Source organism: Entelurus aequoreus, linkage group LG17, assembly GCF_033978785.1.
Source record: "Entelurus aequoreus isolate RoL-2023_Sb linkage group LG17, RoL_Eaeq_v1.1, whole genome shotgun sequence".
NCBI lineage: Eukaryota > Metazoa > Chordata > Actinopteri > Syngnathiformes > Syngnathidae > Entelurus > Entelurus aequoreus.
The window spans coordinates 1,626,037-1,644,924 of record NC_084747.1 but is presented as its reverse complement, the minus strand read 5'-3'; the positions used below and the strand labels follow the sequence as shown (position 1 = coordinate 1,644,924).

The 18,888-nt window shown below is 41.1% G+C and overlaps 1 protein-coding gene across 1 annotated transcript in view; it reads left to right on the top strand.

Annotated features, from left to right (window-relative positions):
* The window catches only part of LOC133632134 (extracellular matrix organizing protein FRAS1-like), a 232,969-nt gene that overhangs the window by 91,171 nt on the left and 122,910 nt on the right, over positions 1–18,888 (top strand). The window contains exons 15-19 of the mRNA XM_062024375.1: positions 3,956–4,096; positions 5,068–5,208; positions 5,377–5,544; positions 14,544–14,684; positions 16,875–17,021. Of these exons, the coding sequence (XP_061880359.1) occupies positions 3,956–4,096; positions 5,068–5,208; positions 5,377–5,544; positions 14,544–14,684; positions 16,875–17,021 (738 nt within the window). The remainder of the gene's footprint in view (positions 1–3,955; positions 4,097–5,067; positions 5,209–5,376; positions 5,545–14,543; positions 14,685–16,874; positions 17,022–18,888) is intronic.

The following is an 18,888-nucleotide window of genomic DNA, read 5'->3' as shown; positions in this document are numbered from 1 at the left end:
ATCCCTTTGAGTTAGCACAAAGTCCACAGTACTGATCCTTTAGTTAGCACAAAGTCCACAGTACTGATCCCTTTAAGTTAGCACAAAGTCCACAGTACTGATCCCTTTGAGTTAGCACAAAGTCCACAGTACTGATCCCTTTAGTTAGCACAAAGTCCACAGTACTGATCCTTTAGTTAGCACAAAGTCCACAGTACTGATCCTTTAGTTAGCACAAAGTCCACAGTACTGATCCCTTTGAGTTAGCACAAAGTCCACAGTACTGATCCCTTTGAGTTAGCACAAAGTCCACAGTACTGATCCCTTTGAGTTAGCACAAAGTCCACAGTACTGATCCCTTTGAGTTAGCACAAAGTCCACAGTACTGATCCTTTAGTTAGCACAAAGTCCACAGTACTGATCCTTTAGTTAGCACAAAGTCCACAGTACTGATCCTTTAGTTAGCACAAAGTCCACAGTACTGATCCCTTTGAGTTAGCACAAAGTCCACAGTACTGATCCCTTTGAGTTAGCACAAAGTCCACAGTACTGATCCCTTTGAGTTAGCACAAAGTCCACAGTACTGATCCCTTTGAGTTAGCACAAAGTCCACAGTACTGATCCTTTAGTTAGCACAAAGTCCACAGTACTGATCCCTTTAAGTTAGCACAAAGTCCACAGTACTGATCCCTTTGAGTTAGCACAAAGTCCACAGTACTGATCCCTTTAGTTAGCACAAAGTCCACAGTACTGATCCTTTAGTTAGCACAAAGTCCACAGTACTGATCCTTTAGTTAGCACAAAGTCCACAGTACTGATCCCTTTGAGTTAGCACAAAGTCCACAGTACTGATCCCTTTGAGTTAGCACAAAGTCCACAGTACTGATCCCTTTGAGTTAGCACAAAGTCCACAGTACTGATCCCTTTGAGTTAGCACAAAGTCCACAGTACTGATCCCTTTAGTTAGCACAAAGTCCACAGTACTGATCCCTTTAGTTAGCACAAAGTCCACAGTACTGGTCCCCTTGAGTTAGCACAAAGTCCACAGTACTGATCCCTTTGAGTTAGCACAAAGTCCACAGTACTGATCCCTTTGAGTTAGCACAAAGTCCACAGTACTGATCCCTTTGAGTTAGCACAAAGTCCACAGTACTGATCCCTTTGAGTTAGCACAAAGTCCACAGTACTGATCCCTTTGAGTTAGCACAAAGTCCACAGTACTGATCCTTTAGTTAGCACAAAGTCCACAGTACTGATCCTTTAGTTAGCACAAAGTCCACAGTACTGATCCTTTAGTTAGCACAAAGTCCACAGTACTGATCCCTTTGAGTTAGCACAAAGTCCACAGTACTGATCCCTTTGAGTTAGCACAAAGTCCACAGTACTGATCCCTTTGAGTTAGCACAAAGTCCACAGTACTGATCCCTTTGAGTTAGCACAAAGTCCACAGTACTGATCCTTTAGTTAGCACAAAGTCCACAGTACTGATCCCTTTAAGTTAGCACAAAGTCCACAGTACTGATCCCTTTGAGTTAGCACAAAGTCCACAGTACTGATCCCTTTAGTTAGCACAAAGTCCACAGTACTGATCCCTTTAGTTAGCACAAAGTCCACAGTACTGGTCCCCTTGAGTTAGCACAAAGTCCACAGTACTGATCCCTTTGAGTTAGCACAAAGTCCACAGTACTGATCCCTTTGAGTTAGCACAAAGTCCACAGTACTGATCCCCTTGAGTTAGCACAAAGTCCACAGTACTGATCCCTTTGAGTTAGCACAAAGTCCACAGTACTGATCCCTTTAGTTAGCACAAAGTCCACAGTACTGATCCCTTTAGTTAGCACAAAGTCCACAGTACTGATCCCTTTGAACAAAGACTATTAACTTCAAAGAGCAAATAAACTGCATCACTTTTCACTAGTTTTCCATCACCAGCGAACTTTTGAGCTCAATGCTAGCAGACTTTGGTGCTACTAGTTAAGACCCACCTAGCATGACTGCAGGGTGAGTCCTTGTTACGGTAATACTAAACATGACTACGCAGAACTAGTTGTCCTCAGTTATTTCAGTCACGGTTAGTTAGTTACAGTAGACCTACTACACAGGGTCAGGAGTTATGTTTGGACTGCAGTTAGTCGGCTGGTTGGTTGCTTTGTTTGTAGGTCGATTGGCTGGTCGGTTGGTCAGTTGGCCGATCGTTTGGTTGGTTGATCAGTTGGTTAGTTGGTCAATTGGCCGGTCGGTCGGTTGGTCAATCAGTTGGTCGGTCAGTCTGTTGGTTGGTCTGTTGGTTGGTCTGTTGGTTGGTTTGTTGGTTGGTCAGTTGGTTGGTCGGTTGATTGGTCCGCTGGTGGCTTGCTGGATGGGTTGTTTGGTTGGTTGGCAGAATGATGCAAAAACGATGTCTTATTTCCGGTGTTGTTTCGACTGCAGTAAGTCGGTTTGTCGTTTTCTTTTGGTTTTTCAGTCGGTCAGTTGATTGGTCAGTTGGTTGGTTAGCAGTATGATGCAAAATGTCTAATTTCCACGTTGGTTGGTTGGTCGGTTGAGTGGTTGATTGGTTGGTTTGCAGAATAATGCAAAAATGTTGTCTTTTTTTTCTACAAGGTCAGGTGTTATGTTTCGACTGCAGCAAGTTGGTTGATCGATTTGGTTGGTTGGGTTAGGGTGGTTGGTCAGTCAGTGGTCGGTTGGTCGGTCAGTTGATTGGTCCGCTGGTGGCTTGCTGGTTTGGTTGGTTGGGTTAGGGTGGTTGGTCGGTCAGTTGTCGGTTGGTCGGTCAGTTGATTGGTCCGCTGGTGGCTTGCTGGTTTGGTTGGTTGGGTTAGGGTGGTTGGTCGGTCAGTTGATTGGTCCGCTGGTGGCTTGCTGGTTTGGTTGGTTGGGTTAGGGTGGTTGGTCGGTCAGTTGTCGGTTGGTCGGTCAGTTGATTGGTCCGCTGGTGGCTTGCTGGTTTGGTTGGTTGGGTTAGGGTGGTTGGTCAGTCAGTTGTCGGTTGGTCGGTCAGTTGATTGGTCCGCTGGTGGCTTGCTGGTTTGGTTGGTTGGGTTAGGGTGGTTGGTCGGTCAGTTGTCGGTTGGTCGGTCAGTTGATTGGTCCGCTGGTGGCTTGCTGGTTTGGTTGGTTGGGTTAGGGTGGTTGGTCGGTCAGTTGTCGGTTGGTCGGTCAGTTGATTGGTCCGCTGGTGGCTTGCTGGTTTGGTTGGTTGGGTTAGGGTGGTTGGTCAGTCAGTTGTCGGTTGGTCGGTCAGTTGATTGGTCCGCTGGTGGCTTGCTGGTTTGGTTGGTTGGGTTAGGGTGGTTGGTCGGTCAGTTGTCGGTTGGTCGGTCAGTTGATTGGTCCGCTGGTGGCTTGCTGGTTTGGTTGGTTGGGTTAGGGTGGTTGGTCAGTCAGTTGTCGGTTGGTCGGTCAGTTGATTGGTCCGCTGGTGGCTTGCTGGTTTGGTTGGTTGGGTTAGGGTGGTTGGTCGGTCAGTTGTCGGTTGGTCGGTCAGTTGATTGGTCCGCTGGTGGCTTGCTGGTTTGGTTGGTTGGGTTAGGGTGGTTGGTCAGTCAGTTGTCGGTTGGTCGGTCCGCTGGTGGCTTGCTGGTTTGGTTGGTTGGGTTAGGGTGGTTGGTCGGTCAGTTGGTCGGTCAGTTGATTGGTCCGCTGGTGGCTTGCTGGATTGGTTGTTTGGTTGGTTAGCAGAATGATGCAAAAACTGCAGACCGTATACTTTGCATGTTTTACTGTTGTTAGTTAACACAAGTATGCGATTGTAATCCAGTCCTGATGTTTTATAGACAGTTGACTAGTTAGTTGTTTGGTTAGTTAGCAGAATGATGCAACAAGTGTCAGACAGCTGTTTAAGTGACTCCAACATGTCGTAGATGAAAGACTTGGCCGGGTGAGTGATTAGCTAACATGACTCTAAGCCGGAGTTAATTGCTTGTAAACATTTGCATCGTCGTATCTAACGCGTACTTTCTCACGTTGGCAGCGTGTCACTCGTCGTGTGCTTCCTGTTTCCATGACAACCCAAACTGCACCAGCTGTCTGGCCGGCAGCGCATTGCATCATGGGACATGTGTGTCCCAGTGTCCGGCCCGACACTTCCTGGACCACAGGAGCCGATGCAGAGGTCAGCTGTCCCCAGACTTTTGTCCGTGTCGGGTTTCTACGTCGTCATCTTTAAACATATATAATATTTGTTAATATTGTGATAATGTACTTCTTTGTTTAATAGTTAGATGTAGATGATAATGTGAATCCAAACGAGTAGAATTAGTCTTTTTCCTCCTTGGCCTCTCGCGTTTTGGTAAGTTGAATTAAATTGAATGACGTCGTCATTTGTGATTTTTATTTAAATTTGTTTATTTAATTATATTTATTTATTATTTCATTTATTCATGATGTATTTATTTATTATTTACAACATAGAAATTAGTTTAAAAAGTATTTGTGTTTTAATACAACAAACATTTAACATTCGTGTTTTTTTTTTCTCATTTAATAAAAAAAAAAGATGTAATTGTATTTATTTGTCTATTATTTATCTATTATCTATTTTATAAAAATAAAAAAACATAAATAACATTTGTGTTCAAAAACAAAAAAGATTCAACATTTGGACTTTTTAATTGTATTTATTTATTTATTATTTAATTGATCTATTTATTATCCATTTTATAACATAAAAAAAACAATTGCGTAATTGGCCATGACGCATGTGCATATAAAAAAAAAACAATAACATAATCCACCATCTTCTCCAGGAGTGCAACCACTTTGGGATTGGAGTGCGCAAAAATAATCGAATTGCGATTCTTATTTAGTCTAAATCATAATTGTTTCAAAAAATCAGTAAAAAACAAAAAAAATAATTTGGTTTGCCTGACACGTGAAACGTGACAAATTGGGGGCGAGGGGGGGTGCACTATCTGTCCAGACGGCCGTAGAGTTGGATATCTTAAAATGTGTTTGGAGGCAATTCCAACTTTGACCACAGCGCCAGTTTCTACCTAGAGTGGCACTTACCATGGTTTCCAGCGGACTGCATTGCAAAGGGATGAAGTATGATTTTAATGAGCTATGTTTGACGTCCGTGTTCAGTGTGTCACAGCACCTGCGCGTCATGTTGGGGTGTGTCAGCCTCGCAGTGCACCACCTGTGCACCTGCCCTCCTCCTCCACCAGGGGCAGTGTGTGCACACCTGTGGCCAAGGACTGTACCCGCACACACACACCTGTCACAGTGAGTGTATACACACAGACACACACACACACACACACACACACACACACACACACACACACACACACACACACACACACACACCTGTCACAGTGAGTATAAGTAAGTTTAATTGTGTGTGTATGTGTGTGTGTGTGTGTGTGTGTGTGTGTCTGTGTGTGTGTACAGATTGTCACCCGTCATGTCGCTCCTGCGTGGGCCCGCTGGCGTCCGACTGCGTGCGCTGCCTGAAGGCGGAGGAGGCGATGGCGCCGCAGTCCCGCGGCCTTCCACACGGCGTCTGCACGGCCGACTGTCCCGCTCGCAGCTTCCTGGACGGCGATCACACCTGCACAGGTGAACACAACACGGCCACACCTTCTTGATAACGTTGCTTGGATGGCAACATATGTTGTATGTACCTTTCAGCATTAATGGTGCCTGTGTAAGTTACTAACACACACCCATACCATCACACACTAACACACCCCCATACCATCACACACTAACACACCCCCATACCATCACACACTAACACACCCCCATACCATCACACACTAACACACCCCCATACCATCACACACTAACACACCCCCATACATCACACACTAATACACACCCCCATACCATCACACACTACACCCCCATACCATCACACACTAATACACACCCATACCATCACACACTAATACACCCCCATACCATCACACACTAACACACCCCCATACCATCACACACTAACACACCCCCATACCATCACACACTAACACACCCCCATACATCACACACTAATACACCCCCATACCATCACACACTAATACACCCCCATACCATCACACACTAACACACCCCCATACCATCACACACTAACACACCCCCATACCATCACACACTAACACACCCCCATACATCACACACTAATACACACCCCCATACCATCACACACTAATACACCCCCATACCATCACACACTAATACACACCCCCATACCATCACACACTAATACACCCCCATACCATCACACACTAACACACCCCCATACATCACACACTAATACACACCCCCATACCATCACACACTAATACACCCCCATACCATCACACACTAACACACACCCCCATACCATCACACACTAATACACCCCCATACCATCACACACTAACACACCCCCATACATCACACACTAATACACCCCCATACCATCACACACTAATACACACCCCCATACCATCACACACTAATACACCCCCATACCATCACACACTAACACACCCCCATACCATCACACACTAATACACCCCCATACCATCACACACTGATACACCCCCATACCATCACACACTGATACACCCCCATACCATCACACGCTAACACACCCCCATACCATCACACGCTAACACACCCCCATACCATCACACGCTAACACACCCCCATACCATCACACACTAACACACCCCCATACATCACACACTAATACACACCCCCATACCATCACACACTAATACACCCCCATACCATCACACACTAACACACACCCCCATACCATCACACACTAATACACCCCCATACCATCACACACTAACACACCCCCATACATCACACACTAATACACCCCCATACCATCACACACTAATACACACCCCCATACCATCACACACTAATACACCCCCATACCATCACACACTAACACACCCCCATACCATCACACACTAATACACCCCCATACCATCACACACTGATACACCCCCATACCATCACACACTGATACACCCCCATACCATCACACGCTAACACACCCCCATACCATCACACGCTAACACACCCCCATACCATCACACGCTAACACACCCCCATACCATCACACGCTAACACACCCCCATACCATCACACGCTAACACACCCCCATACCATCACACGCTAACACACCCCCATACCATCACACGCTAACACACCCCCATACCATCACACCCTAACACACCCCCATACCATCACACACTAACACACCCCCATACCATCACACATGCTGCCTTTTCCACTTTCACCCTACAACAATCCCCGTGCTTCTTTTCCTCTTTGGTCCACAGTTTCCAAAAACAATTTGAAATGTGGACTCGTCAGCGTTTCCGGGTGTTGTTGACAAATGGCTGTGGCTTTGCATAGTAGAGTTTTAACTTGCACTTACAGATGTAAGCGACCAACTGTAGTTACTGACAGTGGGTTTCTGAAGTGTCCCTGAGCCAATGTGGTGATATCCTTTACAAACTGATTTGGCTTTTTGATGCCTGAGGGATCCAAGGTGTGTAATATCATGGCTTACCTGCAGTGATTTCTCCACATTCTCTCAACCTTTTGATGATATGACGGAGCGTGGATGGTGAGATCCCTCAATTCCTTGTTGAGAAATGTTGTTGTTCAACAATTTGGTGAGGCATTTGTTGACAAAGTGGTGACCCTCGCCCCGTCCTTGTTTGTGAACGACTGGAAGCTGCTTTTATACCCAATCATGGCACCCACCTGTTCCCAATCAGCCTGTTCACCTGTGGGATGTTCCAAATAAGTCTTTGATGAGCGTTCCTCAACTCTCTCAGTCGAAGCGTTTCTGGGTGTTGTTGATAAATGGCTGTGGCTTTGCATAGTAGAGTTTTAACTTGCACTTACAGATGTAGCGACCAACTGTAGTCACTGACAGTGGTTTCTGAAGTGTTCCTGAGCCCATGTGGTGATATCCTTTACACACTGATGTCACTTTTTGATGCAGTACAGCCTGAGGGATGGAAGGTCACGGGCTTAGCTGCTTACCTGCAGTGATTTCTCCACATTCTCTCAACCCTTTGATGATATGACGGAGCGTAGATGGTGAAATTCCTAAATTCCTTGTTGAGAAATGTTGTCCTTCAACAATTTGGTGAGGCATTTGTTGACAAAGTGGTGACTCTCGACCTCGTCCTTGTTTGTGAAGGACTGAGCGTTTCATGGAATTATTCATCTTTTTTATTCTGTCCTACTTGAGCCTCCACATGGTTGTACCTTGTTGGTGACATTGTCTGCAGAAACACATGTGACATATTCACGTGCCCTGCGGCTGTAGTCAACCTCTAAAACACAACGTGAACAAAACACACTTTCCTAATGAATGTGTGTGTCGATTTGCTGGGATGGCACATTGTCTTCTTTGTGAGGGTGCAATTGTTGCTGTGTGTAATGGGAACATTACACAAACACACACACACACACACTCATACACACACAAACACACACACACCTTTTTCCTAGGCCGCACTAAGCAGGACAGCAACAGAGGAAGGAGATTGAAGTGTTGTCACTAACTTCATGAAATAGAAAACATTTAGGAGGACTTTGCAGCTCATTTAGTCAGCAACACAACATCTTTGTTTTCTACACTTTAACTCATCACAACACCACAACATTGTAACACCGCAACATTGTAACACCGCAACATTGTAACATCGCAACATTGTAACATCGCAACATTGTAACACCGCAACATTGTAACATCGCAACATTGTAACACCGCAACATTGTAACATCGCAACATTGTAACATCGCAACATTGTAACACCGCAACATTGTAACACCGCAACATTGTAACACCGCAACATTGTAACACCGCAACATTGTAACACCGCAACATTGTAACACCGCAACATTGTAACACCGCAACATTGTAGCATCGCAACATTGTAGCATTGCAACATTGTAACACTGCAACATTGTAACACTGCAACATTGTAACACTGCAACATTGTAACACTGCAACATTGTAACACTGCAACATTGTAACACTGCAACATTGTAACACTGCAACATTGTAACACTGCAACATTGTAACACTGCAACATTGTAACACTGCAACATTGTAACACTGCAACATTGTAACACTGCAACATTGTAACACTGCAACATTGTAACGTCGTAACATTGTAACACTGCAACATTGTAACACTGCAACATTGTAACGTCGTAACATTGTAACATCGCATCATTGTAACATCGCATCATTGTAACACCGCAACATTGTAACATCGCAACATTGTAACATCGCAACATTGTAACACCGCAACATTGTAACACCGCAACATTGTAACGTCGCAACATTGTAACACCGCAACATTGTAACGTCGCAACATTGTAACGCCGCAACATTGTAACGCCGCAACATTGTAACGTCGCAACATTGTAACACCGCAACATTGTAACACCGCAACATTGTAACACCGCAACATTGTAACACCGCAACATTGTAACGTCGCAACATTGTAACGCCGCAACATTGTAACACCGCAACATTGTAACACCGCAACATTGTAACACCGCAACATTGTAACACCGCAACATTGTAACACCGCAACATCGTAACACCGCAACACTGCAACACCGTAACATCGCAACATCGTAACATCGCAACATTGTAGCATCGCAACATTGTAACATCGCAACATTAACATTGTAACATCGCAACATTGTAGCATCGTAACATTGTAACATCGCAACATTGTAACATCACAACATTAACATTGTAACATCGCAACATTGTAGCATCGTAACATTGTAACATCGCAACATTGTAACATCGCAACATTAACATTGTAACATGTTAACATCGCAACTTGTTAACATCTTTAACCATGATCCACTCTACTCATTTTTCCTGAGTCAGCACAAAAGTCAGCAATGATGTCATTCTTCAAATGTGGGCACCACTTACATCTACTGCATGGACACAACACTCTTTAACACACACTCACACACACACATACACAAGCACATACACACTCACACACACACACAGTATAATTATATTTAGAATAAAATGCACTTTTAAGTAGAATAAAACACTTAGTTCTTGGTTCTACTAGTAGATAGCAGCTAGATGTTGCTATAGTAGATAGTAAGTAGATGTTGCTATAGTAGATAGCAGCTAGATGTTGCTATAATAGATAGTAAATAGATGTTGCTATAGTAGATAGCAGCTAGATGTTGCTATAGTAAATAGATGTTGCTATAGTAGATAGCAGCTAGATGTTGCTATAGTAGATAGTAAGTAGATGTTGCTATAGTAGATAGCAGCTAGATGTTGCTATAATAGATAGTAAATAGATGTTGCTATAGTAGATAGCAGCTAGATGTTGCTATAGTAGATAGTAAATAGATGTTGCTATAGTAGATAGCAGCTAGATGTTGCTATAGTAGATAGTAAGTAGATGTTGCTATAGTAGATAGCAGCTAGATGTTGCTATAATAGATAGTAAATAGATGTTGCTATAGTAGATAGCAGCTAGATGTTGCTATAGTAGATAGTAAATAGATGTTGCTATAGTAGATAGCAGCTAGATGTTGCTATAGTAGATAGCAGCTAGATGTTGCTATAATAGATAGTAAATAGATGTTGCTATAGTAGATAGCAGCTAGATGTTGCTATAGTAGATAGTAAATAGATGTTGCTATAGTAGATAGCAGCTAGATGTTGCTATAGTAGATAGTAAATAAATGTTGCTATAGTAGATAGCAGCTAGATGTTGCTATAATAGATAGTAAATAGATGTTGCTATAGTAGATAGCAGCTAGATGTTGCTATAGTAGATAGTAAATAGATGTTGCTATAGTAGATAGCAGCTAGATGTTGCTATAATAGATAGTAAATAGATGTTGCTATAGTAGATAGCAGATAGATGTTGCTATAATAGATATTGTATTGATGGGTTCTACATGTAAAGCAACTTTGGGTACTTAGAAAAGAACTATATAAATCCCAGGAATTATTATTATTATTATTGTCATTGTTATTATTATTATTGTTGTTAGCATCAACATCAACATGTCAGTTTTAAGTGTCAGTGAAGAGAAGACTGACAAGGTCATTATTGTAATTATTGTCATTATTGTAATTATTGTCATTGTGACATAGTTGGAGTTGAACATTAGCTCGCTAGCAGCATTTCTTCCTGACATCACTCTCTTGTTGGGTAAACAAAAGAAAGAGAAGTGATTTAAAAAAAAAAGACAAAAGTCTGTTTCTTTATGATTAACAAAAAAAAGTGTGTTTATGGTTTAAAAAAAAGTCTATAGCTTTAAAAAAGTCTGTTGTTTTTTTTTATGTCTGTTTTTGGTTTAAAGAAATTGTTTATGGTTAAAAAAGGAGAACAATTTCTTTATGGTTAACCAAAAAAAAAAGTGTGTTTATGCTTTTAAAAAAAAGTCTGGTTTTGGTTGAAAAAAAGTCTGTTTATGGTTAAAAAAAAAAAAAAAGTCTGTTTATTTTATCTACAAAAGAAAAGTTTGTTTATTTTTATTTTTGTTTAAAGAGAAAAGTGTATGGTTAAAATTAGAAAAGTGTTGGGTTTTTTTGTAAGTTTTTTTTAAGTATTTTGATTTTTTTTTAAAGTCTGTTTATGGTTAAAAAAAAGAAAAAAGTCTTTTTTTGGTAAACAAAAAGGAGAAAAGTCGGTTTATTTATTTAAAAAAGAAAATAAAAGTCTGTTATGGTAAAAAAAAAAAAAAAAGAGAAAAGTCTGTTTATGGTTTAAAAAAAAAAGTATGTTTATTTTATTTACAAAAGAAAAGTCTGTTTATTTTTATTTTTGTTTAAAGAGAAAAGTATGTGTATGGTTAAAATTAGAAAAGTGTTTTTTTTTGGTAGTTTTTTTAAGTATTTTGATTTTTTTAAAAAGTTTGTTTATGGTTTTAAAAAAAAAAAGTCTGTTTGTGGTAAACAAAAAGGAGAAAAGTCAATTTATTTAAAAAATAAAATAAAAGTCTATGGTAAAAAAAAAAAAAAAAGTCTGTTCATGGTTAAAAAAAAAAGTGTTTATTTTTTTGGAATTTTGTAATTTATTTTTAATTTTTTAATATATATATATATATATATATATATATATATTTTTTTTTTAAGTATTTTGATTTTTAAAACAAAAGTCTGTTTATGGTTAAAAAAAAAGAAAAAAGTCTGTCGTAAACAAAAAGGAGAAAAGTCTGTTTATTTATTTAAAAAATAAAATAAAAGTGTTATGGTAAAAGAAAAAAAGAATAGAAAAGTCTGTTTATGGTAAACAAAAAGGAGAAAAGTCTGTTTATTTATTTAAAAAAGAAAAGAAAAGTCTGTTTATGGTTTTAATAAAAAGCCTGTTTATTTTATTTACAAAAGAAAAGTCGGTTTATTTTTATTTTTGATTAAAGAGAAAAGTCTGTCTTTGGTTAAAAAAGAAAAGTGTTTTTTTTGTTTTTAGTGTTTTGATAAAAAAAACATTTTAAGTCTGTTTATGGTTAAAAAAAAAAAAGAGAGAAAAGTCTGTTTGTGGTGGAAAAACAGCAAAGTGTTTGTGGTTATCGTCTGCCAGTGCCGATAGCAGCGCTCTGCTTGTTTGTTTGCATGCTAGCAACACCCAGTGAGTGACAAGTCAATAATCCGCCAGCAACAAAGAAAGGACAAAGAGCAGGTGCAGGTGGCAGCTGCGAGCCTGAAAGCTCATTACAGGTGCGCTGAGAAGTCATCAAAATGTCAACACTAATCCAGATTTGCAGAAATAATCTGCTCCTGACAGCAGCATTGCAACATGGATTATGTCACACGCCTCCATTTTGTCTTCAGCAGCTTGTCTTCTCTACGTATTTACCTAAACGCTGTTGCTCTTTGGAGACAAATTGCAGAATGAAGCTAAAGTTGAAATACTTTTTGCAAAACTTTCTGTACTCTGACAAGGAACTGAATGCAAAATGCATCCAACAATCAGGCCAAAGTCACTCTTCAGCCCATCTTTGTTGCGACCAACGCCATGTTTTGGAGGAGGAAGCCACGTCCTTCAAAGAACAAATGTAGTATCTGCTAAACTATGAAATAACATGATATTTCCATATGGTGGACGATTACATTCCATAGTACCAAGCAGACAGACTCGTCAGTCTATCTTTGTTGCGGAATACGACCAACGCCATGTTTTGTAGGAGGATATCTAGTAAGCCACGCCTTTCAATTAACAAATGTAGTATCTGCTAAACTATGAAATAACATGTTATTTCTGTATTGTGGACGATTACATTCCTTTAGAGCGAGCAGACAGACTGTTCAGTCTATCTTTGTTGCGGAATACGACCAACGCCATGTTTTGTAGGAGGATAACAAATGTAGTATCTGCTAAACTATGAAAAAACATGTTTTTCCCCCCATATTGTGGACGATTACATTCCTTTGGAGCGAGCAGACAGACTCTTCAGTCTATCTTTGTTGCGGAATACGACCAACGCCATGTTTTGTAGGAGGATATCTAGTAAGCCATGCCTTTCAAATAACAAATGTAGTATCTGATAAACTATGAAATAACATTTTATTTCCACATGGTGGACGATTGCATTCCATAGTACCAAGCAGACAGACTCTTCAGTCTATCTTTGTTGCGGAATACGACCAACGCCATGTTTTGTAGGAGGATATCTAGTAAGCCACGTCTTTCAAATAACAAATGTAGTATCTGCTAAACTATGAAATAACATGTTATTTCCACATGGTGGATGATTACATTCCTTTGGAGCGAGCAGACAGACTCGTCAGTCTATCTTTGTTGCGGAATACGACCAACGCCATGTTTTGTAGGAGGATAACAAATGTAGTATCTGCTAAACTATGAAAAAACATGTTTTTTCCCCCATATTGTGGACGATTACATTCCTTTGGAGCGAGCAGACAGACTCTTCAGTCTATCTTTGTTGCGGAATACGACCAACGCAATGTTTTGTAGGAGGATATCTAGTAAGCCACGTCTTTCAAATAACAAATGTAGTATCTGATAAACTATGAAATAACATGTTATTTCCATATTGTGGACGATTACATTCCTTAGTACCAAGCAGACAGACTCGTCAGTCTATCTTTTGTTGCGGAATAGGACCAACGCCATGTTTTGTAGGAGGATATCTAGTAAGCCACGCCTTTCAAATAACAAATGTAGTATCTGCTAAACTATGAAATAACATGTTATTTCCACATGGTGGACGATTACATTCCTTTAGAGCGAGCAGACAGACTCGTCAGTCTATCTTTGTTGCGGAATACGACCAACGCCATGTTTTGTAGGAGGATAACAAATGTAGTATCTGCTAAACTATGAAAAAACATGTTTTTTCCCCCCATATTGTGGACGATTACATTCCTTTGGAGCAAGCAGACAGACTGTTCAGTCTGATCTGTGCTAACTCGTGCTCACCTCACCATCTTTTTTTGCTCTATTCACCACTGCGGTATTATTTATCACACCTTTTTATTGAGAAAATAAACAATATTGTGTCGTCCATATCTCACCTTTCCTTCACCTCACATGAACTCTGCCTGCTGTGTTCCCACCCAGAGTGTCACCCGTCCTGCTGGGTGTGCGTGGGGCCGTCTGTGGACGACTGCACGTCCTGCCCTTCACCGGCCGCCCTGCTGCAGGGACGCTGTGTTCCGTCCTGTCCTCCGGGCTTCTTCCTCCAGGACAGTCAGTGTCAAAGTGAGTGCACTCAGTCCTGAAGCAGGAACATCCCAAAACTTCTGCTGACACCAAAAAGATGTTCATTCCAACACTTTCTAAATGTCGCTAATACTAATTCATATATTCTATTCTTTTCTTTAGACAACCAGTTATGTGCACACTTGACTTACAGAAAGATAAGTGCACTTAAGATGAGCATGTTAAGTGCACAGTTTTAACGCACTTAAGTACACACAGAAAGTGCACATGTCAAGTGCACAAACTAATTGTGCAAAACAAGTGCACTTACTAAGTGCATAATTTAAGTGTGCTTAAGTACACATATTAACCACACAAAATAGGTGCACCATTTAAGTGCACTTAAGTACACACATTAACCACACAAAATAAGTGCACTTAAGTTCACACATTAACCACACAAAATAAGTGCACAATTTAAGTGCACTTAAGTACACACATTAAGTGTACATGTTAAGTGCACCTACTTAATGTACAATGTAAGTGCACTTAAGTACGCAAAATAAGTGCGATTAGTAAGTGCACGATTTAAGTGTGCTTAAGTACACACATTAACCACACAAAATAAGTGCACATAGTAACTGCGCAATTTAAGTGCACTTAAGTACGCAAAATCAGTGCAATTAGTAAGTGCACGATTTAAGTGTGCTTAAGTACACACATTAACCACACAAAATAAGTGCACATAGTAACTGCGCAATTTAAGTGCACTTAAGTACACGCATTTAGTGTGCATGTTAAGTGCGCCTACTAAATGCACAATTTAAGTGCACTTGGTACACACATTGAGTACGCAAAGTAAGTGCAATTAGTAAATGCACAATTAAAGTATACATAACTAAACACAAAGTGCACTTACCAAGTGCACAATTTAGGTGTACATAACTACACACAGTAAGTGCACAAAGTAAGTGTACAAAATAATTTAAGTACACACGTTAAATGCACACATTGTACATAAAAGTAAGCACAAAAAGTGCACACGTTAAGAGCACTTACTAAGTGCACAATTTAGGTTTACATATGTACACACAGTGAGTGCACTTACGAACTGCACAAATTAAGTACTTAGGTACACCTGTTAAGTGCCCTTACTAAATGTACAATTTAAGTGCACTGAACTACACACATTAAGTGCGCAAAATAAGTGCAATTGGTAAATGCACGATTTAGGTGCGCTTGAGTACACACATTAGGTGCACATGTTAAGTGCACAAGTTAAGTGAGCAAATTACGTGCACCTCAGTAAGTGCAAATTTAAGTGTACATAAGTACACACAATAGGTGCACAAGTAAAATGCCCAATTAAGTGCACTTACTAAATGCACAATTTAGGTGTACATGAGTATACATAGTAAGTGCACATGTTAAGTGCACATGTTAAGTGCACAGAGTGTTCAAAATAACTGCACTTACTAAGTGCACATTTTAAGTGTGCTTAAGTACACACATTAACTACACAAAATTAGTGCACTTAAATTGTGCAGTTAGTAAGTGCACTTTTTTTGTATTAAGTGCACTTAAATGCAGAAGTTAGGTGCACTTACTAAATGTACAATTTAAGTGCACTTAAGTACAAGCATCAAGTGCAAAGTTAGCTTAAGTATGCACATTAAGTGCACTTAGTAAGTGCAAATATTTGTGTGCATAAGTACACACTAAGTGTACATGTTAATAAATGCACATGTTACGTGCACTTACTTAGTGCACAATTTAGGTGTACATAATTACACACAGTAAGTGCACAGAATAAGTGCAACTAAGTGCACACTTTAAGTGCACTAAGTACAGATTTTGAGCTCACATGTTAGGTGCACAAGTTTATTGCAAAATGTAGGTGTACATAAGAACACAGAATAAGTGCTACTAAGTGCACACTTTAAGTGCACTAAGTACAGATATTGAGCTCACATGTTAGGTGCACAAGTTTAGTGCAAAATGTAGGTGTACATAAGAACACAGAATAAGTGCCACTAAGTGCACACTTTAAGTGCACTTAAAGAGACATTGAGTGCACAGGTTAAATGGATTTCCTATGTGCACACATTAGGTGTGGTTAAAAATAGGATCTTACTTATCCAAGATGAGAAAGAGATTAGCGTTGCTTGGCAACAAGATTGTTAAGGAGTTTTAAAAAAAAATCAAGAGGAATTGAAAGTATGATGTAATATTTTGTCTCCCCCCCCCCAGGCTGCCACCCGTCCTGCCAGACGTGCTCGGGTCCCTCCCAGGCTGCCTGCACCTCCTGCCCCCCCGAGGTGTGGCTGCAGAGCGGGTCGTGCAGGAGCAGCTGCCAGGAGGGACATTTCCTCGCCGCCACGACCGCAGAGTGTCTCAGTGAGTCCGAGTGCACTTGTATTTTTAGCTGGAGCCGACCTCCGCTGGGAACGCCGACTGGGGCGGTGATGCCGACTCAGGCGGTGATGCCGACTGGGGCGGTGATGCCGCATCGGCGTTCGTGCCGAGCATCAAACGCAACCTTTCAGGATTGGTCTCACGCGTGTCTTTGATCCGGAGTGTGCATTATTCATGAGGAAAGTAGATTTAACTGGACCATCCTTCTCATCAGCCTTGGCACTAATGCTCATGTGGAGACCACTTGTTCCATGGTCTAGTGCTTTTAAGGTCTCATGTCAAGGCCTTTGGGTCTTGTGTTTGTAATGTTTAATGATCTAAGGTCTTGACTTTCCAAGATCAAAATATGTTCACAGGCTCCTAGGTTTTTGTGTTCCTATGCCTCCCAAGACTCTATGGTCCAAGGGTCTTGACTTCTCAAGGTCCTATCAACCAAATTACTTTTGGTTACTGGGTGTAATATTTCGTGAGTTCTGTGTTTTAAAGATCTGAGGGTTTTACATTTCCAGGATTCAGGAAATGTTCCTCCAAGGTCACCAACATCCAAAATTTCAAGGGTCCTGTGGTTCCTGAGTTTAATTTTTGTAGAGCCTTGTGTTTTGACAATTCAAAGAGCCTAAGGTTTTGTATTTCCAGGATCTTTTACATTCTTAGGGTTTTATATTCCAAGGCCAAGGTACTATGATCCAGGGTCCTTTGGATCAGAGAGCTTGTCTTCCCAATGTCTGATGGTCAGAGGTTCTTCTGGTTCTAGGGTCTTATGGGCTCATGGACCTTGTGACTTCTGTTTCCAGGAGCGAACTTTGTTGAGTTCCCAAGGTACTGTTAAGAACTTGGGTTTATGTGTCTTGGGATGCCACATTTTTTTACTTCAAGGCCAAGGTACTGCGGTTCAGTGTCCTTGAGGTCAGATATCTTGCGTTGCCAATGTCTGATGGTCAAAGGCTCTTCTGGTTCTAGGGTCCTATAAGCTTATGGAGCTAGTGACTTCTGTCTCCAGGAGGGAACATAGTTGAGTTCCTAAGGTAACAAAAATGTGGGTGTCTGTGGCTTGTGTTTCTAGATATCAGGATTTGAGGGTTTTGTGTTGCCACATTCTTAGGTTTTTGTATTTCCAGGCCAAGGTACTGCGGTTCAGTGTCCTTTAGGCCAGATGTCTTGCATTCCCAATGTCTGATGGTCAAAGGCTCTTCTGGTTCCAGGGTCTTATTGAATTGTGGACCTACTAACTTCTGTTTCCCTAAGCGAACATGGTTGAGGTCCTAAGGTTGACAAAACAAATGTGGGTTTCTTTGGCTTGTGTTGCTAGATCTCAACGACACTAGGGTCATGTGTTTGAAGCTACTAAGGGTGTGATGTGCTCCAAATGTGTGCTCCAAAGTCTCTATGTTCCTAAAAAAAATGAGAGTCCTTTGGTTCAAGGACTTTACCGCCCCAAGGTCATGTGGGCCAGGGGTCTGGTTGTTCTCTTTTAAGGTCCTATGATCTTGTGTTATCTTGATCCAAGGGTCCAATGTCCTTAAGTGGCTTTCTTTCTCGAGTGTATAGTGGTCCTAAGTTCCTTTTCATTTTAGGGACTGATCAATATCCTTTGGTCTGGGGTTCTTGTGCTTTTAATAACTTTGGAGTTTGTCCTAAGATCTTTGTCTTGGGATCTTGTTTTCCTCCTTGTCGCTAGAAGCCAAAGAGGAGTTCCTAAGGTTAACAAAAATGTGGGTGTCTGTGGCTTGTGTTTCCAGATATCAGGATCTGAGGGTTTTGTGTTGCCACATTCTTAGGTTTTTGTATTTCCAGGCCAAGGTACTGCGGTTCAGTGTCCTTTAGGCCAGATGTCTTGCATTCCCAATGT